At 40.0% G+C, this 13,590-nt stretch overlaps 1 protein-coding gene across 1 annotated transcript in view; it reads right to left on the bottom strand.

The window, feature by feature from the left end:
• LOC132838120 (A disintegrin and metalloproteinase with thrombospondin motifs 9-like) overlaps positions 1-9,236 on the bottom strand; it is a 56,535-nt gene extending 47,299 nt beyond the window's left edge. The window contains exons 1-8 of the mRNA XM_060858285.1: positions 8,916-9,236; positions 8,012-8,394; positions 4,963-5,134; positions 1,427-1,695; positions 824-907; positions 576-700; positions 274-314; positions 75-180 (exon numbers count right to left, since the gene is read on the bottom strand). Of these exons, the coding sequence (XP_060714268.1) occupies positions 75-180; positions 274-314; positions 576-700; positions 824-907; positions 1,427-1,695; positions 4,963-5,134; positions 8,012-8,394; positions 8,916-9,015 (1,280 nt within the window). The 5' untranslated portion in view covers positions 9,016-9,236. The remainder of the gene's footprint in view (positions 1-74; positions 181-273; positions 315-575; positions 701-823; positions 908-1,426; positions 1,696-4,962; positions 5,135-8,011; positions 8,395-8,915) is intronic.
• Positions 9,237-13,590: the final 4,354 nt, after the last annotated feature.

Here is a 13,590-nt window from a genome sequence, read left to right on the forward strand (position 1 = left end):
GAAGGGTAAAACTCCTTCGGGTTGTCCCTCTGAGGAAAGCCTACAACATGGTGTTCCAACTTGGTGTCACTTACACATGGCCGAGCTCGTGAGCGATGGTGAAAGCCGTACTGAGGCCACTATCTTCACTGATGCTGCAGCTCCTGTACGGATCACACACTGTGCCTAACTCTGCAAGACCTGCCAAAGCAGAGAAGAACATATGTTGTGACTGTACTCTTATTATATAGTTGATATCTGGGGAAAAAAACACATAAAAAAAACTATAATTACCTAAAGTGTCACACTTGTCTTTTGCTCTACAGATGTCCTGCCTGTAGAAATACACAAGGTACTTTTATACATAGCGCAGGTACACCTGAGCTGTTATACACACACACCTTAACAGTTTTCTACAATTCAACAGTTCTAAATAACACATATATCTGCTGAAATTCAGATTTAAACTTCCCTTTGAATATGACAACCAACTTTGCTCTGTAAATGTTATGTAGTGTTATGCTAAGTGCCCTAGTTAGCCAGGTTAGCATTTTTAGCTAACCTTTCCTGCTAAGAGGAAGTAAAAGCTGCGGGACCTGGTGATGAGGATAGCCGTGTCATAGTGGTCGTGGTGCTCGTCGTCAAGGTTGTTCTGATCCAGCTGCCAGACACAGAAGTTCTTTAAAGTGGTTTGTGCATTGAAAGAGATAACTGGACCCTTCTGTGTAGAGAGAGAGAGAGAGAAAGAGAGAGAGAGAGAGAGAGAGAGCGATGTATAGATCACTATCCAGGCTGCAAGCTAGTAAAGATAAGCCCAGAGAATGTTGAGAGTCTGTTATTTTACCAGCTCATTGTTTATGATGACTAGCTTCACAATGACAATGTTGATCAGATTGCCAATGCTGGGATCCTTATAGATCGAGGAAACCTGGATGAAGACAAAGCAGGAACAGGCAGTTGACTGGGAAAATAGCATTTTGGTCAGGTGTCTGTTCTTAGATAGATTTGGTCTTGATTTCATATCACAATGCTAGTAATAAAAAGACAAAAATGCATGACAGTGAGCTCCAGGGAGCTCTGATTCTACGCCTGAAATCCATTTGTCCCGGGATAACGCTAATAAACGCAGCTGTGTGAACGTAAGATTCTCAAGAAGGGGCTCATACAGCAGTTCTATTTATAATACAGATGGTCAGCTGCTGCAGAAATATTTCTCGGCTGTTGAAAAAGTTGATTGCGCTCCCAGAAACCTGCGGAGAGTGCAGCCGGTGCCAAGACAGAAGTAGGTCAACTTCACCTCGCTGGCAGCCATGCAAAAAAAGCTTCTGAAACATGCATTTTATGTGACCATTCCTGATTTTATTCCACCCTTTTACACATTTACAGATTCATATTTTTCTGATGATGTTGTGTTGTATGCCTGGATTTAGATCGAGAAAGAACTTACTATAGACATTAAGGTCAGAACATAGTGCTGGAGATTGCTCCTGTGATGCTCCACCATCTTGTAGTCAGCAACGACCATGATTTCCACAAAGCGTGGGTAGGAAAGGAAGCGCTTTCTTCTCCGGTGAGGTCCTGAGTCGGTGCTGCTGTCGTTAGCTGATGGCTCTTTGTCTTCTGTTGAGGGGAAAGAGCCTGAGAGAACCCCTGCGCTGAGACGCTCCAGGTCAGACAACAAGCTCCCAAACACAATGTTTTGCTCAGAATCATGACCTGGAATATAAACACACACATTATAAACCATCTCTGCTATACTAGTAGCAGCAACGATCCAGCTAGCATTCTAAAGAGTTCTTCCTCTTATTTGTCTACACAGAACCAGAAAACTCTGCCTTTCAGAGTGGAACTCTTTTAGAAAGGTACAACACTGGGCTTTTCTCCATCACCCCCTTATGACATGGCAAAGCTAAAACTATTAAACATCCAGAGAGGAATTACCCACAATGCTGTTCGACTACAAGCTGATTGTGGTGCAACACCACCTCTGCTTAAAAAAAGCGATTTCATCATTTGGTAGCCTCCTAATTAACTTATGATGCACTGAATTCTGGAACTCTGAGTCCCATGTTTGCAAGATGGATGATTCATTAATTAATATGGTGTTGAATGTGATACAAAGAAAATGATCCGATAAAATGCCAAAGGAAAAAGTGCTAATAAACACAATCACTAACAAATTATTCATTCATTCATTTTCTACCGCTTATCCGAACTACCTCGGGTCACGGGGAGCCTGTGCCTATCTCAGGCGTCATCGGGCATCAAGGCAGGATACACCCTGGACGGAGTGCCAACCCATCGCAGGGCACACACACACACACACACTCTTATTCACTCACGCACTCACACACCACGGACAATTTTCCAGAGATGCCAATCGACCTACCATGCATGTCTTTGGACCGGGGGAGGAAACCGGAGTACCCGGAGGAAACCCCTGAGGCACGGGGAGAACATGCAAACTCCACACACACAAGGCGGAGGTGGGAATCGAACCCCCAACCCTGGAGGTGTGAGGCGAACGTGCTAACCATTAAGCCACCGTGCCCCCCCCAACAACTTATTGGAATTGCAAAAGTACCACAATGACCAACAAATTAGAAATCACCACATATCAGAAATATTTCAATATAAACATATTTAATGAGTTTCACCTTGGAGTATTACTTTCAGAGCTCAGCACAAGGGTTTGAAGAATCCACACTGCATCAAACTAAGGTTTATACATTGTTGTGAACTCTGCTGTTTAACCAAATGCTCCAATCCCGTAGCCTTGTATCGGACAAACCTTCAACTGTGCTTCATTTGAAAGACAGCAGACACAAACAACAGGCATGGGCTCTCGGGTAAAGTGTTTATCGTTGTTAATGGAACGAGAAGAAAAAAGTTTTGTGGTGAAGGTTGAGGTTTCATCTGCTATGAGACAAAGTATGAAGTCAGGTTCATGCTAGGTGAAGTTGGCATCCGGCCTTAAAAGGCTTTAAACCGTTACAGCCCTGGGATACGACAAGGGTTTTATCCTTGGCTAAAAGTATACAGTACGTCCTAAAGACGGCTATAGAGCAGGAACAGTTTTGCCTTTCGCAAAACAATGGAACCAAACACCAAATTCTTGTAACATCACACCGACACCTCCAAAAATGAGACAAGCACAAAAGTCAACTTGTTTTTTTTTTTTTTTGCTTTTTTTTGCCGTCTGTGTTTGAAGACAATGAAACTTATCCTCCTGCTAAAAAACAGGAGCCACAATAGTCCTTTCATAAACCTTCCAATTTTCTTCAACACGCTTTGCACCCCAGTGAATTCTGGGAAATTTATTTTTTCTTCTGCCTATCACAACATGGCAGGCAACACAAATGGGTTTATGAATAAACAGCAGTGTGTCGGCGTCCTGCACTACATTACACACCATTAAAACATTTATTTTCATAGTGATGACTCGGCAAATGCTTCAGACCGTTCAGCTGTTCAGCATTCTGCCTCAGAGCTGCTTGCTGCGGCACGGGGGGGTATTGTGCCTATCAGGTTCCCTTATCTGCAGGCCACAGGAAGTGCAAGAGTCAACAGGATTCTGTGGCAATAAACTGAGATGTTATGTGATACAAGAAACTTTTGGAATGATTCTTTCCTGCTGCACTAAACAAAAAAAAAGGCCATTTATATTCTGAGGCATTCTTTTGAAAATAGCAATGAAATAGTTCAGAAATAGGACTGGAATTTTTTTATGGCAGTTTCTCTGAACATTACAGGTCTGTAATTACAAAAGAAGCATAAATCACATCATAGCACAAGCCTAATAGCGCACATATTACTTTTGCTAACATCTTATTCTTTCTCATATATATTTCTCCTTTTTGATTTTCTGTATTTTTTTGCAGGACTTGAACATTTTTCCTATTTTTACTGTCGAAAACTAATATACTTTTAACAAAGACTCTATCAGAAACCAAGCAAATGAAACCTAAGGAAGGTTATTGCTAATTAAGTCAGCTGAGGTAGCATACAGTATATTAATGCTTACTGATGAGGTAATATAGTTTAATGCTAAGTGAGCTAAGGTAATATAGTTTAATGCTAAGTGAGCTAAGGTAATATAGTTTAATGCTAACTGAGTGATTAGAGATAATGAATATCAATGCTAACTGAATGATCTGCGGTAATATAGTTTAATACTAAGTGAGCCAAGGTAATATATTTTAATGCTAACTGAGTGATTAGAGATAATGAATATTAATGCTAACTGAATGATCTGAGGTAATATAGTTTAATGCTAAGTGAGGTAAGGTAATATAGTTTAATGCTAACTGAGCTGAGGTAATATAGTTGAATGCTAACTGAGTGATTAGAGATAATGAATATTAATGCTAACTGAATGATCTGAGGTAATATAGTTTAATGCTAAGTAAGGTAAGGTAATATAGTTTAATGCTAACTGAGCTGAGGTAATATAGTATAATGCTAACTGAGTGATTAGAGATAATGAATATTAATGCTAACTGAATGATCTGCGGTAATATAGTTTAATGCTAAGTGAGCTGAGTTAATATACATTAAAAATGTATTTATATATTTGTTAATTAAAGATTAATGCTAATTATTGTTATTATAGGTTAGTGCTAATAAAAAGTGAGCTGAGGCAATGAATGCTCTGGGGCTAGATTAGTGCATAGATCTTAGCAAGCTGGCTTAGCAAACTAACACCTAGTAAATGCCACTGTAGATGTGTAAGCAATGTCCTGCTGTGACATCAGTGCAGCACACAGCCACTAACTTCTAATGTACCTGAAAATATGTATGTATGTATACGTATTTAAAGCACTTCATACAAGATTTGTCCTTGAAGTTCATTTGTAAAATAACAATGCCTCGGTTGTATATTGGTCTATAAAGTTCATCTGTGGAACTTGAGCAAGACTCCTGAAAGGTGTTTAGCATTTATGAGTGTTATATTAAGACAGATATAAAATGCAACTTTCTTACCTGCAGTATCACATGCCGCCGTGTCATCTTTTTCTTCATCTTTGGCCGTCTTGGGTACATCTTTTCTGTACACAATATGAGGTTTGATGTGTTCTTCTTCATAATGTTCGCCATTGTAGCTGTGAAGAGGCTCCACGAAATACTCGCCTTCTGATGACCTGAAAGTGCCAAGCTGGAAAAGAACAGCGGCACTTCAAATGGAGCGTGCCCACAGAGGTGTGTACATTCCACAAGTTGTTGTTAATTGCCCTTGTCTTTTACCCCAGACCCCCTACCCACCCCAAACGACCACCCCACCTCCTATACCCCACCACCATCTTTATGTCCTGCATAAATGATTTTGCAATTACAAAAGGCTGACATACGTTGCATGCGTATAGGCAAACTGGCCTCCGTAGGGAAGAAACGTAAGCGATGATTATCAGGAACTGATGGTGTTGTGTGATTTTTATGTTGTGAAAGCCGATGAGGGGGAAAAGTGCTGACACTGGAGATGTGAGGCCAGCATTCCTTTATAAGAAGTGTGCTTTCTCGCACCGTGAAGAAAGTGAGAGAGTGAATCTATGCAAGAAAATAAGAACTCAGAACTGCAATCTTTGAGAATGTTTTGCATCACAATACCTCGTCTCAAATGGAAGCGAATGAAGGTTCAGGCCAGAGTTACACAAGATTGTCCTCCAGTGCTTCAAAGTATCTATCTATCTATCTATCTATCTATCTATCTATCTATCTATCTATCTATCTATCTATCTATCTATCTATCTATCTATCTATCTATGCAGCTTGTAAAGTTTGGTCATGACTTGACTCAAATAAAAAGCATATTTAAATCATGCTGAAATAAAATACTGTAGTATAAGTAAATAAAACAGCACTTAAAACAGTTATACAAATGATCCAAAACAAAAAATAATAATAAATGTGACAGACTATCACAGATACTTTGCAGAAGATCCTAATTACTATCTTAGTTATATAACAGTTGAAGGATATTATCTCCTCCCACACCGTCACCGTCACAATAGCATCACAAGCCAGTGTTATGCAAAAGCGATTCATTGTCATTGGATACTCATTGCATACTCATGTGTGCTACTGAAGTCCTTTCAATTTAATTGCCCTCACTTCTTTAAGTGCATGTGTAAAGAACGTGCGACAGCACGACTCTTTCTAAGAACCGGAGCGAAAGTACAGGAAGCTGTGAGGAGCGTTCCAACAATAACAGTGCTCTGGAGAGCGCTAGAATCCCACGTCAAAGCACACGTCTGTGTTTGTTACTCAGCAAATTTGACCATGAGCCCAGTCCACTTTCCTATTTGCCAGTCTAATAAACCTGGCCTTATAGTAGTCAGTCATCGCTGGTAAAATTATTCAGGTGGTCTTAATTTTACCTCAGAGAACCACAATCAGACGTACTTTAAATACATTATAATGGATTTTTGTTTTCTTTGAGGGGTCTTCTGTTGGTGGCTCCCTCAAAAATCAATGCTCATACATTTCATTTATTAGTGTACTATAGTTGCTATCAGCTACGTGACATCATAACCCTCTTATAACACCTTAAAAAACTGCAAGCAAAGTCAGATTTAATGCACTTTTATGAATTTTACATTTTGAGACCAGCACTACTGATTAAAAATCCATAATGCATATGCAAATTGCTACAAAGTGTCCTGCATGTTCATGAATAATTAATCATTTTTTATAAATGGTTTAATCTTGGTCAGGTTCAGGTTTGTGGTGATCTGCAATCCCTTATGACTACATTATAACCAGTTATGAATGTGTATAAAGGTCATTGGAGATTAGAGATTTTTTAACTTAAGGTTAAAAAAAGCCAAAAACTAGAGAGAAATACATAATTTTTCCAAACGCATTCACCTTGTGTAAGCACTTTATTTTGGTCAGGGTCTTGGCAGTACTAGAGGTTATCCCCTGGGTTAACCCATAGCACATACACAGCAAGCTGATGTACAAATTACTGCATCAATGCAAGTATATTATAGAATATTTATTCAGTTCCTGGCTGTAGTCAGTGGTGTGTTACAGGCTTAAAAACACCACAAAAAAAGTTGCTTCATTAAATTAATTACAGAAAATAAGTTGGGTAAATGATAGTTTGGATGTTAAAGTTTCATGCAACTGAGATGTAAATAATCAGGGAATTTTGTGTCCTTGAACAATGGCCTTAGCCTTCAGCAGCTCAGTTCAGTGTGTGGATTTCATCCTGCAAACGTGAATGTTATGATTTACGATAAGCATGCATTTTGTTAACAACTACAGCATACAGGTGCAATACAGGTGTGTTTACTAGATTAATGGTTTAAGAATAATGTTTAGAAAGGCACAAGTGATGGTATCTGATGGTACTGAAGAAAGTCCCAAGATAAAGTTTTGATTGAAAGGACAGGTAGGCTGCATATAAAGATGTGACATGGGCTCTCAGTACAACTTCCAGGGCTGCCCTAACAGCTTAATAGACCATTGTAGTTCCCTAGGTTCCCCCTGGGATTGTATACCCACCCCAGCCTTTACAGCACTACTGGCTGAGGGTGATTGTACAGCAGCTGCTACAATTGCACACAGTGAGAGGCTATGAAGACTATGCAGGTAGTGTTTCTGCCCCGCAGCTTCATGATACATGGTTTGATCTGAGCTCAGGTGTCTGTCTGTGATAATCCCATGTTCTCCCTTAGGTTCCCTGTTTTTTTCCCCCCAGCTTCCATAACCATGCAAGTATGTAACCATGCAAGTGATTTTGCTATTCTGAATAGTCCTAGGTGTAAATTTCTGGGTGCATGGTGGCCTTATGGACTGGTGTCCTAACCAGGGAACCGGACCAGGATAAGAGGATGAATGAATGAATGAATGAATGAATGAATGAATGAATGAATATTTCAGTTTGTTTCTTCACAATCTGCGCCTCTTGGAAACGCACTTTCACATGCAAATGATCACACTGCGTCCTTCATTGACTTTTAGCACCTTTTTTTAAACACGTGTATTCCCTTCTTTCAAAAGGAAAAAAAAAAAGGTTAAAGCCACTTACCAGGCCGGAACAGAGGCTGATGACGGCGGAGTGCTGCTTTTCTCCGTTGACGTGTCCATTATAAAAACAGTGTCGGTACATCGTTTCCACTTCATCCTCTGCATCCTCCTCCTCGTGCGTTCGGTTGCTCGTGCCAAGGACGGTTACGGTATAAAGCGGCGCAATAAATCCCGCCTCGAGCGTCAGGTTAAGGTGATAGTCACGACCAAATGCGGAGAGTCTGTAGTGCACGTGCTCGGATTCCCAGTGTCCCGGTTCCGTTTCCTTGTCGACGCTCCGTTTCTTGCGTTTGAAGTGCGCGTTCAGGGGCAACGCATCTCCGGCCTCGGTCACTCTGATAGGCGTCACGATCTCGTGCGCTCCGGTGTGCACCAGTGATGTTGCTGTGGATATGAGTGCAGAGATTAACGTTTAAATCGATTGGATTATCTTCGTCTAACACCAAGCTTAGTATCAGACTTCACAGCATAATAAAGCGCAACAAGTTTCCGATCTCTGGGGTCTAAGTAAAACTTTTCACACCCCTACAATCTCAGAAAAAAGGTAATAATCTGGTCTCTGGGGTGTGTGTATATTTACCACGGATCTTTTACATGCACGTAATGTAAAAGCGCAGTGATCAATCACTAAAGGTTTAATATCGCGCATCTTGGTATTGAATGTGTCGATAATACCGTGAATACCGTGATCATAATCTGCGACAAACTGTTTATTAAGCGTCACAAAATTTCCTGATCGGGACAGAGCAAAGGACTCCTACAATACATATAAAAAAATGTATGAAAAGCCAACTTTTCATGTGCTCGAGTGGAAATTCATTCATTCCCTGTTCCCATACTAAGTGGAGCGCGCGATCTAAATGAATGACATGACAACTTCAGGAGGGGAAAAAGTTTTTCTTTACCTTTTCTGGAGCGTCCCGGAGAACTCCGGGTCCAAGCTGCTAAATTCACAACATCGGGGAGTGCGATGAACAAGCCCAGACCCCAGAGAAAAGCGTGCATGATTAATCTGCAAAATATTTTTTTGTTCTTTCAAATCCACTAATATTCCTGGACTCTTCTCGCGCGTCCTGCTGTTGCTGCTCCTGCTGCTGAGCGCAAGGGCGAATTACATGGTCGCGAGCTTTTGCGCCGGGGGTCTGCAAGCTCTGTCAGCTCTGTCTTGAGTTCCCGGCGAACTTGAATAAAGTAGCCTATTAAAGGGTGGGGGAGGAAGGAGGGAGGGAAAGGATGGAGGAGGAGGAAGAGGGTGGAGGAGGCTGTGGATGTGAATCGAGTCACGGTGGCCGCGGTGCGCTCCAGCGTCCCGGTTCTCTACTATTTGTGAGTGAAGTATAAAGGGGCGGGTTCGAGGCAAAAGCCAAGATGAAGGTGTGTGAGGAAGACGATTCCCGAGCACGGGCGGAGCTTGGCCTTTTCCAACACACCCTGGGTTCAAGTCACTGATCTCCGAGGAGGACGAGATCATAATAATGTGCACACTTTCATATAGATCTCAGGATTACATATACATTATATTTCATACACATTATATAGTGTATGTACATTATATGTATTGTATATACACATACAATAACACAGAAATGCGCACTGCATCAACGCATACAAATGGTCCTTCCATTCTGGACCACTTTAGAGAGACAGCCAAGCTTTGGGTGCCTATTTCTATAAAATGATACCTAGACGCACTATTTAAAAAATTATTATTATTATTATTATTATTATTATTATTATTATTATTATTATTATTATTATTATTATTAAATCATCAACATTGAAGAACAAGTTAAAGAAGTATGTTCTTTATTTTTCTTCTTTAGGTTTTTACCTCCACACATTTAATTCACAAGCTATTGAAGAACAATACACAATTAATACACCATTTAATTATTTTTATCTCGTAAATGTAAATGACAGAACTGAGATGGATTCAATAGCCTATAATTTCTATGAATAAGTTTCTTCTTCAAAAAAATCACTATTCTAATGATCTAATCTTAATATCTAATTATGTGCATGGAAACTTTTCTAGTGTTTATACAATTTAAGGAAAATCAACAACAACAACAACAACAACAACAACAACAACAAAAGAAAGCCAACCATTTGTGTCTACAGTGTTTACCGTAAATCATAGTATATACGCACAAAATACACCAAAACTGTTAGTTCTGTTGGATTGTGAGCGTGTATATATGGTAGCTATAATGGATCATCGAAAAGTGGTTTCTCGTCTCCATGACTACGGATGATACCACTGATAGGTGAAATAGGGGGCGCTTAAAAGCACTCATATTAAAGAGCTCATATTGTTGCAGTAAAAAAAAAAAAAAAAAAAAAAAAAAAAAAAAAAAACCTGGCCTAGCTATTCAGAGCAGATATAACGATTTGTACATAAGATGTCTATTACACCTTAACGTATTACAAAGTAGTGCATTATGTTTGTGTTGATGTAGAATGGAAAGGTGGGAAACCACTTTCCACTCATTAGGATCAATTAAGTTGTTTGTTAACGTAAATTGCAGGTCAGAAGAGAAATAGGAAAGAAAAGAAATTGCTGAAAGACAAGAAACGAACTTTGACTAGTATGTAAACTCATGACTAGTTAGTTAGTAAACTCTAACAAGTCTACTGAACCTTCTAATTAGGGACATGAACATCTGAACATCAAATGAGTAAGTCATCAGTTACTTTGCTTGTTTGCTTGATTTGTATAGCTTTGAACCATAATATTGTATTGCGTGTTTGTTTTTCTGCTTTGTGACGTGTTGGCTGATTAGTTTCAGATTTTTACATTTCCGTAATATATGCTGTTAACAAATGGCTGAAAGTTTAGATTACTATTTTTTTTTTCTATTTATTTCTATTTATCAGAATAACAATGTGTATAAAGGTACATATTTCTATAGTAATAACTTACTCATGTGCCACATAAAGGTTTCTTATACCTACACAAAATGTTGTGTAAAGGTTGTGTAAATGTTGACGTGGTGAAGTTTTCTGGAAGGAGATGTTTGTTTAACGTTGATGGAAGCAGTCTACAGATTGAGAGCTTACCACAGGGAAAGTGTTCAGGTCGGAGTATGTTTTGTGGTTTCTTATGAACATGACAGGCTCTGATTTTGCTGTCTTACTGAGAGAAAGCGAAAGAACACTGTTAAAATGTAAAATGTACTGTTTTATGTTTCATTTTTAAAATGGACCAAAAAAAAAATTAGTACGACGTACATTTTAATGAATGAAAAATAAGTCAATGTTTGAAATTGGGGGGGCGCGGTGGCTTAGTTAGCACGTTCGCCTCACACCTCCAGGGTTGGGGGTTCGATTCCCGCCTCCGCCTTGTGTGTGTGGAGTTTGCATGTTCTCCCCGTGCCTCGGGGGTTTCCTCCGGGTACTCCGGTTTCCTCCCCCGGTCCAAAGACATGCATGGTAGGTTGATTGGCATCTCTGGAAAATTGTCCGTAGTGTGTGATTGCGTGAGTGAATGAGAGTGTGTGTGTGCCCTGCGATGGGTTGGCACTCCGTCTAGGGTGTATCCTGCCTTGATGCCCGATGATGCCTGAGATCGTATAGTTCAGATAAGCGGTAGAAAATGAGTGAAAGTTGGAAATTGCTGTGGTGTAAATAAAAAAAAATATATATATATATATTTGAAAAGATTATTGAAACCTGAAAGATGTGTACGCCTAATCAATGGATCAACCGATAAACTACACTTAAGGTGAATACTGTAGCTAGAGAAACGCAAAAATTCAATTAAGTTTACAAAATATCTGAAAAGCACTGACTTGAAAAAGGCATGCATGGTCTATAGCTAGATAATTATGGGGTTTGGAGTGTATAGAGTGTATACGCTGCACAAAACAAGCTGAGAAAGCACTACAAAAACACACACGTGTGATTTATGTCAGTTGTCCCTCAGCTACACGAAGCAGCAAAACGTTTTCACATGTGAAGTCCGTCACTAATTGTCTTCCATATAAACACACGCACTCATTTAGAGAGCTCCAGTGCGGTTTTGTGCAGGTGTGCAACTAAGAACAATCGCTTCACGGGACATACTTTTGCCCCGAGAACACGCTTTGATATTGGCAATATCTCCAGCATATAAGGATATGGCAAACACTACACACACTGCACACACAGCCATAAAAGTTCCCAGAGTTGCCTCTTCACCCTCATTATCTGCGGGGTAATGTATGATGCACTCAAACCGTAGACATGCATCAAAGACGTTTAGTCTAACAGCTGTATAGCTGGGAAAATGAGCAAAGACAAAGGAGGATGGAGAAGTCTTCATCACTTCATTACTCTAAACACAACTGGGTGTTAAATTCACATCTTGACTTTGTGACTCCATTCCCATCCTCCATTTTAGTGGGTTCTGGTTATCGCTACAAATTTGTATTGGGAGCTTTGCGAGGCTCTGACACTCTTTACAGCTTAGAGCAACGGCTTGAGTCTGCACACATGGCCCCGAACATGTGGGAACGCATTTAGGTAGCATCCAACCTTTTCTAGAGGTTCATACTCACCTTTCTTGTGCTTTTCCTTTTAGAAATATTTCCACCTGAGAAGGTTGATTTCTTTATACCAAAGGGCTGATGAATTCTCAATTCTGATTGGTCAGAAGGTGCAGCTTAAATCTCTAACTCAAGCTCCAAATAAATTTCTGGCTGAAAGTCAATAGTTTATATTATTGCACTCATTGTAATGTTATGGTTTCTATAGTGACAGCTTACTAAGGATAATGCGTAAAAATATTTCAACCTTTCACATAATTATTTATCATTTATAAATCATTTATTTATTTATTTTAAATAACTCCAAGAAAGGGGGGCACGGTGGCTTAGTGGTTAGCACATTCGCCTCACACCTCCAGGGTCGGGGGTTCGATTCCCGCCTCCGCCTTGTGTGTGTGGAGTTTGCATGTTCTCCCCGTGCCTCGGGGGTTTCCTCCGGGTACTCCGGTTTCCTCCCCCGGTCCAAAGACATGCATGGTAGGTTGATTGGCATCTCTGGGAAAATTGTCCGTAGTGTGTGTGTGTGTGAGTGAATGAGAGTGTGTGTGTGCCCTGCGATGGGTTGCCACTCCGTCCAGGGTGTATCCTGCCTTGATCCCCGATGACGCCTGAGATAGGCACAGGCTCCCCGTGACCCGAGGTAGTTCGGAATAAGCGGTAGAAGATGAGTGAATGAATGAACTCTAAGAAAGTGAATTAAGAGAGTTTATTAAGTTTTTTGTTCAGATAGTCCACAAGATTTTAAAACTTAACTGGGTGTTTTTTTTTTAAATATATAAATACTGTGTTGTAAAAGCGATAAAACACAATGAAATGTATGTAGTTGTTGATATGGAGGTTAGTGGATGTTAAGGAGGCATTTATTTAGCATTTATGGAAGGAGTCTCCAGTGTCAGCTTTACGTAAACGTCTAAAGGACAGACAACTTTGATCTCACCGACTGCTCAGGAACTTGACATGCTAAGGTTCTATCTAGTTTTATAGATAGTACCGTTGTATAAGAGGAACAAAACATTTGCTTGCACTGTAATTGGAAAATGTTAAATGTTTGGGT

The sequence above is a fragment of the Tachysurus vachellii genome, chromosome 22 (genome assembly GCF_030014155.1).
Source record: "Tachysurus vachellii isolate PV-2020 chromosome 22, HZAU_Pvac_v1, whole genome shotgun sequence".
Lineage (NCBI taxonomy): Eukaryota > Metazoa > Chordata > Actinopteri > Siluriformes > Bagridae > Tachysurus > Tachysurus vachellii.